Here is a 13,304-nt window from a genome sequence, read left to right on the forward strand (position 1 = left end):
GTTGCAAAAGCTGTAATGTTGCTCGGCTTGTCTGGAAAGATTTACTCCAGATTGCAGGGCCTGAGGGGTCAGCGGCCGTACACGTGGGCGGGTTGTCTTCACACACAAAAAAAACACTTTTGGGGGAAGATGTTGTGGACATAATGAAGCAACAGCATGCAATAATCTGCTGGGTAAGAGGAAGTGAGGAAGGAAATGAAAAACACTTAGCATTTAAATATCTATGTATAGACCATGAACATGTTTTTCAGAACCCAGGAAAAGAAAGCACAAGACAGTGAAGGGTTAATATTTACTTTCTTGCAGATATACACATGTTGGACATTTCCTAGAAGACAATGAATATCTGTTTCCACAAACATGAATATATAGCCTCCTGCCTGGCGGAGATATTTTTTTAGCAAAGAAGAAGAAGGAGGAGAAGAAGAAGATATCTCAGTGTCTTGCCTGTCTCCCAGTGAGCTGAAATTGAAATTTTTTATGCATGTTAGAGTCCCCCCCCCCCCAAATGGAGGAGACGTGTCATATTTACAGTATGAACACCCATGGTTTAATGCACTCTACAATACTGCCATCTCCAAGTTCTTTGGAACAAAACATGCTCTTGAACATAAAGGAAAGGCAAAGAAGAAAATTATTCCTCAAGCCTTCTATCAAGCTTCTGCCATTCATGGCAAAGTCTAAAGGGCATGCCAGTCCTCCTGCCTCTGAGAGAGGTAATTATCCTTTTCCTGTCAGAGAACAACAAATGATAGCCAACTATGGGGGTGCATTTTCAGGAGCTGAAATTTGTCAATAGGAAGGAGAAGGAGGTTTAATTTTCTGGCAGCTGTATATCCACTTTCAACCTAATTTTTTTCCCCACTGGTCATTTGTTGCATGTTTTTTTCTATTCACATGAGCTTGCACAGGATAGTGCTGTTTGTTTATGTGTCGGTGTTTGCTCCCGAGGGCGTATTTATGTGCCCTGCATTAACATAGCTATTTATAGTCCCACACTTTCTTACAGTCACCTTTTTTCTGTTGTGACCATTTCACAGATTATATATTGTCCAAGTAATTTCCCTTTCAGCATCTGTGTTTTTTACCTTTCAGAGAAAGCAGTGAATGGAGGGAAAATTATCACAATTACTCATATAATTGAGCCGTCTTTGTAGCAAGTGCAGCTTCAGTAGCCCTTTTTTTCCATCAGCCAAAATGGTTTCATTATATGGGTTTTTCATATTCCCTGACACAGGGCTCTGCTGAGGGCCTGGCGCGTGGATGAGATGCAGGATGAACAGAGCGAATCATTAAGGTCACAGTAGGAATAATTATCCCAGCTATGGAAAGAGCATCTACAGCCTTTTTTCTCCCCCAGTACAAATGCAATGTCCATGGCTTTTAGTCACAAAGAACTTTGTTACAAATGGAGCTTCCACCTTCTACTTATACAAAGAAGAGAGGGGGGAGCGCAAGACTTGTATCAACATGACAATTTTCCATCATTAAGACTAATGACAGGCACAGACTGTGGGGATCAAGGGGAGCACAAAAAAGAGAGGCACATTCAGGTGTTGGCTGAGTGCTGACCTCCTTCCTGTCTTTGTTGGAGACTTAACTCTTAACAAAAATTAAAAAGGGGTTTCAGACTAAAGGCGCAGTGGCAGCTGAACGTCAAGCAGCCCAGCTCTCCATGGGCAAATGACTTAATTGGCGAATTTGCATGTTTTCCATTTGCAGGGAAATTAATTCAATAAGACCTACATGTAAAGATGTTTAATCAATCGTTGTTTTAGTGTTGGTGAAATGATTCCCCTGCTTCTAGGTCTGTTAGATTCATTTTATTCCTGAATTAATAATCGCTGAATTTCTAATGAATTTTATGATTAGTTGATGTCCAGATCTTCACTTAACAAGCAGGATGCTGTAACATGTGGCCAGTGTGAAACATCAGTGTGACACTAGTTTCTTTGACAGTTTAGCTGAATTAAGTAAAAGTCATGTTTTCCAAGTCCCTTCTACACAACCTTCACTCAGGTAATTGGTCATTTTGCAGCCAATTTCAGGCAGGTTGGATGCTTGCTGCCATGGCCTGACCCCTGCTGCTATTGTAATGGGGACTGCATTTCCACCAGTCCACCGGGGGCTTTTCCACACTGCAGCTTTCTGAGAAGAGAGCTGCTCTGAACACTGAAAAGGAGGAAAAAGCAGCTGAGATAAGACTTCTGGCCAACTTTAAGTCTTAGTCCATGTGTTACTTAGAGATCCCATCTTCTCATCCGCAGACGCTTTTGCACGTAGAGATGTCACCTGCTGCGAATGGCAGTTACTTGGATTCATCATTTATCATAATCATCTGTATGGAGGAAGAAACACTGATAAGAAACAAAGGTCAGTGCAGACAGAGAGTCTTCAGAACAACAGTTTGGCATCTCAGGAGCCCTTGGTCAGTACATCCCCGACAAATGTGGTGCAGGTTCCTCTCAGGGTTTGTCTAAAAACAAAACAAATATATATTATTATTCAATAATTTCATTACTTATTGCTAAAGAAAATATTTTAAATGTTTGCTGTTTAAACAAGGATATTATTCTACTTCATAGTGTGTGTTTAAAGCATCACCTGTGATCCTGTTTGTAAGTGCAGCCCCAACAATAACATTTAAGCACTCATTTAATTATGATCACTTGAGAAACACATACATGTTTTTCATTTAGAAGTCAAATTATCTGAATAAAGTTTAATTTATATGGGGAAAAAAAGACTGATTGAGCCCTCATATAAATAATATAACAGCTCTTATGATAAATAAATAAAAAAACAAACACAGTGTGACTCTGCTGCAGGTCATAAAATCCACTTTAACATATGATTATCACACAAAATCAAAGCAGTTGTTGTTTTTAAACCGCTTTCTGTTATTGCGAGGCAGTAAAGTTGCTTTTGACGGTTTAAAACGTCCTTCTGTATTTTCTAAAAACTGCCCATCGTTTCATTTTGTCACTCTGCTGCAGCGCTCCTGGCCCTCGTCATAATGAAATCAATTAACCAGTGTAACAGTCTTGTTTCTTAGATGTTATGATTTTTGTTTACATGTAACCCAGTAAACAAAATCAATTCGCATTTTGATGCCACGCTAAACAAGAAACTAGACACTGAATCGAGTTAATTGTGATGCGTCTAGTGCGCGCTCATTGACGCGGCAGCGAGCAGCAGAACCAGTGACGAAGCAGAACAAAAGACAGTTTCACTTGTTTGATAAAACGCGAAATCAAACTTTCATATAATGAAATGTTCCATCTGAAAGCCATTCAGCCCAGTTGTATTAGCATTTGTAGCTGATGTGACGTGGTAATAATGTCCATGACGGGGAGTGTGAGAAAGACTGAGCTACAGTATTACTGTGGAAAAAAGGCATCACAGAGTTGGAGAACAATTTGTGTTTCTGTTATAAATTCGTAAATGGTACTTGGATCTATGCAGCCTAGCATCGAGTGCATTCATCTGTGTGACTGCAAATAAATATACAAATTGATTTAATATTTGATTTTTAAAGAGATGCGTCACTTTTGACTTGCAGATGCCGTATTTTTGATAAAACCACACAAAAATGGTCAAATCATCATCAGATAAAAGCTGAAGCTGGTAAATACATCCTGCAAAACAAATACAAGTGCAGGTTGTAAAGCAGCACGTCTCCTTCATGCCCCTGCGCTGATAATCACTGATCACTGCTCAGTGCGCGGGGTGCACGGGGAGCTCGGGCTTCACGCACCAGTGCTCCACGCCCGGGACAATATACTTGGTGGCTGTTAAAATGCGGGGTGGTGTGGCAGCTGAGGAGGTCTTTCTATCACCGGACTGAAATGAAGTCTGTGACAGCCTGGCCCCGGTACTCCTCCACTACTAGCCCCCCCAGCCCCTCCCCACCTCCCTGTCTCTCCACCTCTGCGCTAACCCTCAGGTGAAGAGCAGCAGGTGTTAAAACACCCTCAGCCACAGAGCTACTCACTCCTAATGAGCCCTGCCTCCGCGCTCCAACCATGCATGGAGGACTTTATTTTTAGTGTGGCTAGTTAGAGCCCCGCTGTCGTGGCCTGCGCTGCGCCTCTGCCAACGAGCGCGGGAGTGAGATTATAAATTAAATTGATGATATTATCACACGCCTGCTCATCCTAATGACGCTTGAAAACATGTCCCTCAAGTTAATCCTTTAGGTTGCGAATTACTGTAAAAGGTTGATTTTGTAAAACGTATCAGTCCAGTTAATAGAACATATGCAGCACTTCTTCAGCCCTGAATTACATTTACTCCAAAGCCTCTAATTGCTATTATCAGTTGTATACTCCTGGTATTATTTTACATTTTCCTGCAAGTTCTGCCTTTATTTTGTTAATGCCTTTGCTCACAGCCGCCGTTCAGTTTGCAGATACTATAATCGTGGGAAAATAATGACAGTTATCAGTCGCACCCACCAAGTACCCATAAAAATCTGTCCTCTGTTCTGGAAGATGATAATTATTGGTTGTACTACCATTATCACTGTCGTTGTTGATAGAGGATATCTTGAAGCATTTTTCCAAAGTAATCCCAGAGAAATCACTTCAAATTGGCCTGTTTTAGGGGACAAGGAACCAGGCTTCGTTATAGCCTAATATTTCACAGAAATCTTTAAATCCAGGCATCAGCAGCCGCCTGGCACACAGTGGCACACGCGCCGTGATGTCAGCGCCTGCATTTTGATAACACATTTCGCAACTTGCTAGTTCTGTTTTGAGTTCAATTATGTAATTATACTGATAATCACAGTGACGGAATTTAACTGCCTTTAATGCGTTATTCATGTGGAGATGGAGGGACACTGAGGACGGAGCAGCCAGGCTGTGTTTAAGATCTGCACAGACACCAGAGAAAGAGCTGCAGCGTGCAAATGAATCCTAATAAACGGAAGAACTACAGGATTCTTTCTTCTTCTTCTTTCACCAAGTCAGTCCTGCGGCTTGACCCCGGATAACGAGGATGCATCTCCTTCATTTACGCCATATTTTTTTAAGTAAGTGGACACAATATTCTTTTTTTAGCTGCTGATTGAAATTGAGATTTCTATATTTTATTCTGGTTAAACTTGCAGTGGTCTTGCTTGAGCTTTAAATTGTGGAGGTGTAAGTCTGGTGCTCAAGAAAAAATGTCTCCTGTTATGTCAGTCGTCAATTCAATTAAATCAAATGTCCGTGGATAATTGTTCTTGTGGGAGGCTGGCCGCACCCCCATCCTCACTTAGGTGTGTTTAACAAAACCGCGACCGTTAATTGATCGCGATAGAAAGTGCGTAAAGTCGCCAGAAGAGCAATTTAATGTGATAAGAAAATCGGTTTGCATACGTTCATGCATGGTTGTGTTCATAAAACAGGGTGGATAAATTCATCTGTGCAAGAAAGTGATCAGTTTCGACACGATTAGTTTGTATGTTATGATACAGAATCAATATGAAGTTGTACTGAACGTTTAAAAGAAGGCTGCATAGATCACTTTTATTTCATTACACATTAATTGTCACGCAGTTAATAAAAAAAAATCAATAGTTTTGCAGTGTTTTTATGTAGTATGGAGGCTGTGATGTTGCTATATGTTTGAGGATATTTCCAACCTGATTAGGCCTGTACCTGAACCAACAAACCTCATAAGACATCAGAGCAAACGCCCCATTGCAGGTGTAACTGAGACCTCCAGCTACTCTAAGTACATGACTAATTACAGACCTACTTATGAAAATTGAACACTAGTGTTATGCTAATACAGCTACCTCCCGATAGAGCGTTATGAGCTTTAATCAAACTGGCCATCAGAGAAAGCAGCTTTAACTTCATTAAAAGTCCATTTTGTTTTCATTTTCAGCTTGGGTTTATGTGCAATATGTTAGTGTATTATCGACCGCTGTGTCAATATAAATGGCAATATATTGATTGTTATTCCAAATTTTGGATAGTGTTGACACAAATGTGCGTTGGAAAAAAAAATCACCTTCGAATGCCCAATATTGTCATTATTATCGATGTTACCGTTTGATGAATTGTAAATAATAATCATAATAATCGTGAGTCTTGACATGCAAGAGTAAACCAGAGGGTCTGTGGTTTTCCTTGACTTTATCAGGTTCTTCGGACCCAGCCCCAGCGTCTCCAATCGGCTTTCCTCTTGGAGACGACGGACCAATCAGCGGCTTTCTTTGGTGAATATTCATGAGTCCGAGATTCAAACCTTTCAGCGAGTATGTCTTGGTCCACATCATCATACCTAGGACTTTTCACAGGCACAAACTACATTTTCTTATGAATGGAAAGAGAAAAAATCAGTTCGACTTAAATTGGGACCCATCCTTCACTGAGATCACTGAGGGAAAACAACAAAAGCACGACAAAGAGAACCGCCAGAAGAGATGACAATGACTACGATTCCAGAAAGTCTTAATAGCCCTGCCTCAGGAAAAACCGTTTTCATGGAGTTTGGACCCCCGAGTCAACAAATGTCGCCTTCCTCCATGTCTCACGGACACTATCCCATGCACTGTTTACATTCTGCAGGTCATACCCAGCACGACAGCTACAGTCCAGCCTCATCGTTCCCCAGATCGTTGGGTTATCCATACGTGAACTCCGTCGGCAGCCATTCCACCAGTCCATATCTCAGCACAGTACAGACCTACCAAAACAGCTCGGCTCTCACACAGACACGGTTAGAGGATACAGGTAAGTGCGCACCAGCAGCTTTGGATGTTAAATATTAACTTTCAGTGTAAGCACGGCACTGTACTCTATACAGTCCTCGTTGCATCTAAATGGCAACCCAGATGTTGGAATTAGGCTTGGTAATTATTTATTGCGTAACGGTATAAACAATGTATGCAATTAAGGGTAATTATACCTAAAGTACAGCCTGTAACACTTGCGCGGAGTATTCATTACTGCGCAGCAATGTTGGCTACAAACTGCATCCTCATTTTTTCTTTCTTTCCTGTCTTGTCTCAGCGCCAGAAACCGAGAAAAACACAGTGGTCGAAGGGGGAGAGGTTCGATTCAACGGGAAAGGGAAAAAGATTAGAAAACCAAGGACTATCTATTCGAGTTTACAACTTCAAGCTCTGAACAGGAGATTTCAGCAAACTCAATATTTGGCATTACCGGAGAGAGCTGAGCTGGCAGCGTCGCTGGGCCTCACTCAGACACAGGCAAGTCGACGACACAGGCTCGCACATAGCTTCACTCTGCAGCAGCAACATGAGGCGCTTTTCCACAGCACATCATTATTATTATTGTTGTTGTTGCTACAAATCATCTGAACCATATTTTTGGACAATATTAATTAGAAATGTTGGACACCCAAGTTGGATTCATTTTGCTGCGCTGTGATTATAACACGTCTTAATTTCAATGGCATCCCAAAACAGTAAAACCACAACTGGGGGGGCAAATATTATGATTTTTCTCGCTCTTGACTTTGTTTAATGAAATTTGCTGTGTGTGTTAGGTGTGCGTAAAGCGTGCGTAATTGCCATTTTTAAACAGTCCTTATGTCTACTCTTAAACAGTTTGCTAATACAAATGGTTTCTTGTCGCTTTCCAGGTGAAGATTTGGTTTCAAAATAAACGATCTAAGTTCAAGAAACTCATGAAGCAAGGCGGTGGCACAATTGACACCAACGCTTTAGCCACCGGCCGTGGACTTTCGAGCGGGTCTCCCTCGGTGGCACCTGTCTGGAGCTCCCCGAGCACCGTGAAGACTTCAGTGGGAACAACAGGGTCTTACATTCCCAGCTACACCTCGTGGTATCCAACCACACACCAAGAGTCTATGCAACAGTCACAGCTCATGTGAACAGACCTCAGCCTTCGACTCTGCCGTGGCTCGTGTATCAGGACGGTGACGCGGTCTAGAGCCGTTCAGCCGCGGCCCAGCACTGACAATGCTCTACACCACCGCGGAGTTCGCTGCCGTTTGCCGCCAACTGACACAGTGGCCTCCTCATACTGGCTGCGAAGAAGAAGGGACTGAGAGGGCGCGCACTGCCCCAAGGGCAAGTCCGTGACAGTCAGCGGAAATCGCAGACAAATGGATCCTTTTTTTTTTTGGCTGCTGTTGATCACTTTTGTTCAGTTTCAATTTTTTCTAATCATATTTGTGTGAGTTTTTCTGTGTTGAGCTGTAGGCTACATGTTTATAAGAAAACACGCGTTTGTTTACGCCAGATGTTTACGCCCAACATCTGCATTCATCGACAGTCGATTAGGCCACGGGGTGTGTCTTTGACCAGACAGTGGGCTAAACATGAATAAATTCCACCATGCAGTAACCATCACGGCCGTTCCAGCACATTCACCCCCCAGAACATATTGTGCAAAGCCTCAAGTTGCTACTATGTTGTTTATATGTTTGTTATTTAAGTTAAATTATTCAGACTAGTTTTTCTGTTGAGGTCAGTCTGTGTTCTTTTTGTAAGCGTGTTTGAAACAACAACAGTGTTGTTAATGCTGCACTAACGCAAGCAGAGCTTTTCTATGCCGTGCCCCGATGTTATGTGAACAATGTAAAAGGCCTGACGATTTGCTGCTTTAGAGGGGAAAAAAAAAAGATCTTGAAGGCGAGAGCAGCCCATGTCACTGTATTTTGTACATAATTTTCAAATTTGTTTTGTGCTGTACTGGATACGCTGTGAACCAGGGTTTTAGGCTTTCTGTATTCGTCCAGATGTGTTTAGTCCATATAGAAAATATTTAGTTTTGTATTGATCGCTTTAATTTATTGATCTGTTTCTGAAGTTTATGTACATAATGTGCAAAGTTTCAAAAGCATTACTTCAACGTGGTGCGGGCTTAATGTGAGCTGACACAAAGCAGTATCATATTGGTTGGTGTAGCAGACACCATGTGAGTGCTTTTGTGTGAGCTGCAAAAGGCTGCTCGTTTAGATTTATGGTCTTGTTTCGCATTTAGCCAACATGATGCCTGTGCTGCTGCTGCAGCTGCTTAATGCTTGCAGATGTTGTCAAACCTCTGGAGCGAATTAAGGATTAGAAATCTGATGTTAAATCATAAAAAAACATTAACTCATTCATGCATCTACGCGAAAATGTCTTTTTATGTGGTCCAGATGATTAAAACCCCCAAAGTGAATCCTTTGGCCTACATAAGCTGCATCGTTGATATTAGAAAAGCTGGATTCATTAAAACAACATCGCTTCTTTGTTTTATCATTTCCCGCTAGTGTTTGACCTTTTTGCCATGAATGGGACAGATCAGCTGTGTGAGTTTTAAGTGAATAATTGCGCAAGAGGCAGGTGTTGCAAAAATACATCAGATGGAGCTCAGTAAAAGTGAAAGGTTCACAGGCCTTCTTGATAAAGATCCATACTTTATTCCTTTGCCTGTTTAATTTGTTTGCGTGTAAATCTTGTTAAACTACGAGTATGATTAGATACATTTTAAGATCATTACCTGTGTGTGCAAAGAATATATACTTAGCCTAACACTGGACTGGTTATACACCGCCAAATAATGAAAACTGTGCAAACTGAATTCATTTTAATGCACATCCGACAAAAAAAAAAAAAAAAAAACAACAAGAAAGAAATTATGCACGACTTGTACTCACTCCCCTTCAGCTAAAATATCACCATGAATATACAGATGTTTTAGAATTATACTGATGAATTTGATGTAGATTATCTGCACATCATCCCTACACACAGATTAACAGCGAACCACCTTCACATCCTATCAGAGCATTTCATTTTCCCACGTTTCATTTACATTCAATGACTCACTAAGCATTATTATTAGTATTATTATTAGTAGTAGTAGTATTATACACAGCACCATCATTAGAAATACAATAAGCAACACGCTCTGCCTCCGTTTGTTTTGTTTGTCAATGCTCTGCTTGAGCCCTGGCTCCATTGTTATTTTAACACAAAACTCAAAATCTCAGTGAACAAGCCTGCATCTAAGGCCTATGTATAAATCCATAGCATTAAGAAAGAATATGAATTGTGCCGTTGCTGCTGCAGAGAACAGAAATCTGCCTACCTAGCCCTAGAAAGGCGCAGCTGCACATCCAAGAGGGTCAGTGTTATTTCGCTGTATTCTCCTCTTGATTATACGAGCTGAGCCCATCAAACCCAGCATAATTACAGTAATTTCGCCCTTATTTATTCTAATGCAGTTTCCTATCTCTGAGGTAATTATGAGCAATTTTTTTTTCGCACGGAGGATCTTTCTGCGTTGACAAAAGAGATGGTGCTCTGAAAGAAATTTGCTGCTGCAATAGAAAAAAAAAAATTAGCGAAATAGGTGTGCTGCCATTTCGTCACCGTTCCCTTACTTAGGCTATGTATAAGGCTGGCAAATTGCTTGCAGGTGTACATCACGGAATTGTCAATGCGAAGAGGCTTCAAAATGAGGAAAGCACAATGTAAGAGTAATGAAAGCAGCGACTAAATTGAAGAACAACTTGTGTGTCTCCCCTTCCTTATGCTGTATTTCTTCTCAGTGTGAGCTGCTTTCTAAGCTATAGGACGTTTTCCACAAAAGAAGCTCTTTGGTTGCGCGTTAAATACACCGCAGACTTGTTTTTTTTTATTACAGAAATTACAGGATAATAAAATAGGCCTAAGGTTTTTTTACTCTAAAGATACTAGTCTTTGAACTTTATATCATCAACGAATCTGCAACATTCATCAATTGAACTATAAGAACAGAAATAAATAAATGTTACAAGCGAGGAGAGACGTGACTAAATGACGCCTGTATCGAGAGTCTGCTTCCTGTTTTTAATGATCTCCAATTAATTCAGCAGTCACCCCTACTTTCAATAAAAAATGTAAGAAATAAGCATTTAATACACACCTTTCAGCCTGAGACTGAAGCTCCCCCGCTCAGGATGCTCAGAAAGCAGCATGGAGGCAGATGAGCCGCAGCAGCATCCTGCAGCACAGACACAAGCTGAGCGCTTAAATCCCACTAAATGTGTCCCATGTGTTGGTCTAAGCTATAGCAGCAGAGTTCGACTGAAAATATCTGCTTTATTTCCCCTCTTTATAGCTGATGGAGAAAAAAATGTAGATTATTAGCATAAATGTTTACTCCTCATTACGCTGATGACATTGTGCACTCGAGATCTTGGTAATCTTTGGGGGGAAATTATGAGTAATTTTTTAAAATTTAAAGCAGCAGTTACCATGCAATTCAGGCTAATTCTGCGTAGGCTCCACACGGATATAATTATCGTCGAGTCAAGATGTTAGGCTAAAAACTATGCATTGATATTCCCATTTATTATGTACATACAACTTTGACAATGTTGATGCTTGAAATAGCGGGAAATTGTCTTGTGTAAAAATTACACCCCATATTAGGACATCTGAAATTGCGAAGAATTATATAGTAATTGCAGGCTTTCAGATTTGAAAGCCAGAATGCTCAAACCAGAGCAAATGTGGATAAAATTACAGATCAGGGTATAAATTAGGATAGGGGGGTATGGCATTTACAAGTTGCCTAGAGAAATGCAAAAAGTATAAACCACAACAGCTCTAACACATGAATGAAATCACATGGAGCAACAGAGAACACCCAGAAATCCCCTTTTATAAAGAACAAATTGATAAATATTCTAAAAATAATGTCCTAAAGTATTCTCTAGGAATCTGAGCTGATTACTTCACAGCTGGTGTATAGGCTGAGACCACACATAAAGGAAAACCACTGTGTTAGTTCAGTCGATGATGCAGTACAGGCCTATCATGATGCATGCTTTTTGCACTTTGTGCACAACAGTGAAGACCAGTGAAGTCATATAGGTCTGGATGTAATGTTAGTATTGGCGCACACCTGCTACATGCCTGGGCTCTGATCCTGTCACCCCAAGGGAGGAGGCGCCATCATATAGCTACAGTTCTAATTACTTTTTGTACAAGGAAACGATCACACTTTATGGCTCGTTTGAAGGAGAAGCGTGTTATGAAAATCAATGAGAACTTAGTGGTGAAAAATCTATCTATCTATCTATCTATCTATGTAACAATAAATAACCCAATATAACCCCAAACAATAACAACCCAATGTAAATCAAATAGGTTTTCCTGGCTGCAATACATTTTGTTTTTTGGAAGTGTGCCTGTGTTTTTCATGTAGCCCGCAGGTCCTACGTGAGCCCCATAAATAATAATGTAGGTCAGCGTGCTCGTCTTTAAAGATCAGAGGCTTCGTGTGAGACGTGAGAAATGTTTCCATGATGTTGTACCTCCGGGCTGGACCGACTCCCTCTCTCTCTCGTGCGCTCTGCTTAGGCTGACTTCGTAAAACGTATGGAAAGCGGCACTTTGATTCCACGGAGGCTGAGGAACTCGTGCACACTCATACCCACGCTCATCTTCCTCATCTCGCATGCAGAGGCGTTGTGTTGTGTTGTTGCGCTGCCTCCCCCCTCAGCTCACCCTGTCACAGGCCTCTGGGCCTGCCCCTGCCTGCCCGAGCCCCGGCTCGGCTAATGACGGAACCGGGTAACACACAATGCACTTCATCCGATACTGCTGAGGAATTGGAACACTTGTCCACGCTTGCTATAGCACCTTAATACGCTAAATTAATGGCAAACAACATACTGTTACTTAGGACATAGCTTTTAATTAGCGTAACGTTAGCTAGCATTTCAAGTAAAACCCGTAATGGCTACCTCCTGCTGTCTGTGAATAATACGGTTGCTAAGCAACAGCGGCTAGGGTAATAGTATTAATTTTGTTTTCGTTTATCGTGTTTTTCATCGACCTTTGATAAACCTCAGCCAAAATATACTTTAAATAATATAACTATTAAATAAACCATCGTAACATGTTTGTGCAGCCTGGAGCCACTGACGAGTTTTAACCTCAACAGGTTAAATCTGTGATATTAAGCTAATGTTTTTAAGACTTTTTCATTTTAAGGAAATCAAACAATTTGACGTGGGAAAATCATGCAGCGCTCATAAATATTAATTATGTGCTGTTTTGTTTTTAGGTCCGTTGCAAAAGGAGCAACAGCAACACAAATTCTCCCCTGTCACCATAAATGCATAAATGTCTGTTCGGAAAGAAAGGGGGAAAATGCATGTGCACAGAAAACATTTTTATTTAAATAACGTCTGGCCATATATGGAACACAGCTAAAATAAATAAGACCAAAATACAAGTAAATCAGAGGGTAGGACAATCAGTAGCTTACGGTGGATTTGCACCAACAGCCTAAAAAATAAGAGTCAAAGCATTATGGGCTATCAAAAAGCTGTGATAA

The 13,304-nt window shown here is 41.0% G+C and overlaps 1 protein-coding gene across 3 annotated transcripts; it reads left to right on the plus strand.

The window, feature by feature from the left end:
• Window positions 1–2,513: 2,513 nt before the first annotated feature.
• On the plus strand, window positions 2,514–8,806 carry dlx1a (distal-less homeobox 1a). 3 transcript variants are annotated; one of them, XM_020596397.1, is made up of 5 exons: window positions 2,514–5,035; window positions 6,136–6,211; window positions 6,293–6,728; window positions 7,008–7,207; window positions 7,603–8,806. In XM_020596397.1, the coding sequence occupies exons 3-5, from the start codon at window positions 6,419–6,421 to the stop codon at window positions 7,852–7,854; spliced, it is 762 nt and encodes a 253-aa protein (XP_020452053.1). In that variant the 5' UTR covers window positions 2,514–5,035; window positions 6,136–6,211; window positions 6,293–6,418; the 3' UTR covers window positions 7,855–8,806. The 3 variants fall into 3 exon arrangements, with proteins under 3 accessions (XP_020452053.1, XP_020452051.1, XP_020452052.1); XM_020596395.1 differs by having other exon boundaries at window positions 6,136–6,728; XM_020596396.1 differs by having other exon boundaries at window positions 2,514–6,728.
• The last annotated feature ends 4,498 nt before the right edge of the window (window positions 8,807–13,304 follow it).

Source organism: Monopterus albus, unplaced genomic scaffold, assembly GCF_001952655.1.
Source record: "Monopterus albus unplaced genomic scaffold, M_albus_1.0 scaffold30.1, whole genome shotgun sequence".
Taxonomy (NCBI): domain Eukaryota; kingdom Metazoa; phylum Chordata; class Actinopteri; order Synbranchiformes; family Synbranchidae; genus Monopterus; species Monopterus albus.

What these genes read in the sequence shown, in the direction of transcription:
- dlx1a (XM_020596396.1), top strand. Translation starts at nt 6,419, where the DNA reads ATGACAATGACTACGATTCCAGAAAGTCTTAATAGCCCTGCCTCAGGA. An exon ending in GACACGGTTAGAGGATACAG is followed by an intron (nt 6,729 to 7,007) that starts GTAAGTGCGCAC and finishes GTCTTGTCTCAG; the next exon opens with CGCCAGAAACCGAGAAAAAC. An exon ending in TGGGCCTCACTCAGACACAG is followed by an intron (nt 7,208 to 7,602) that starts GCAAGTCGACGA and finishes GTCGCTTTCCAG; the next exon opens with GTGAAGATTTGGTTTCAAAA.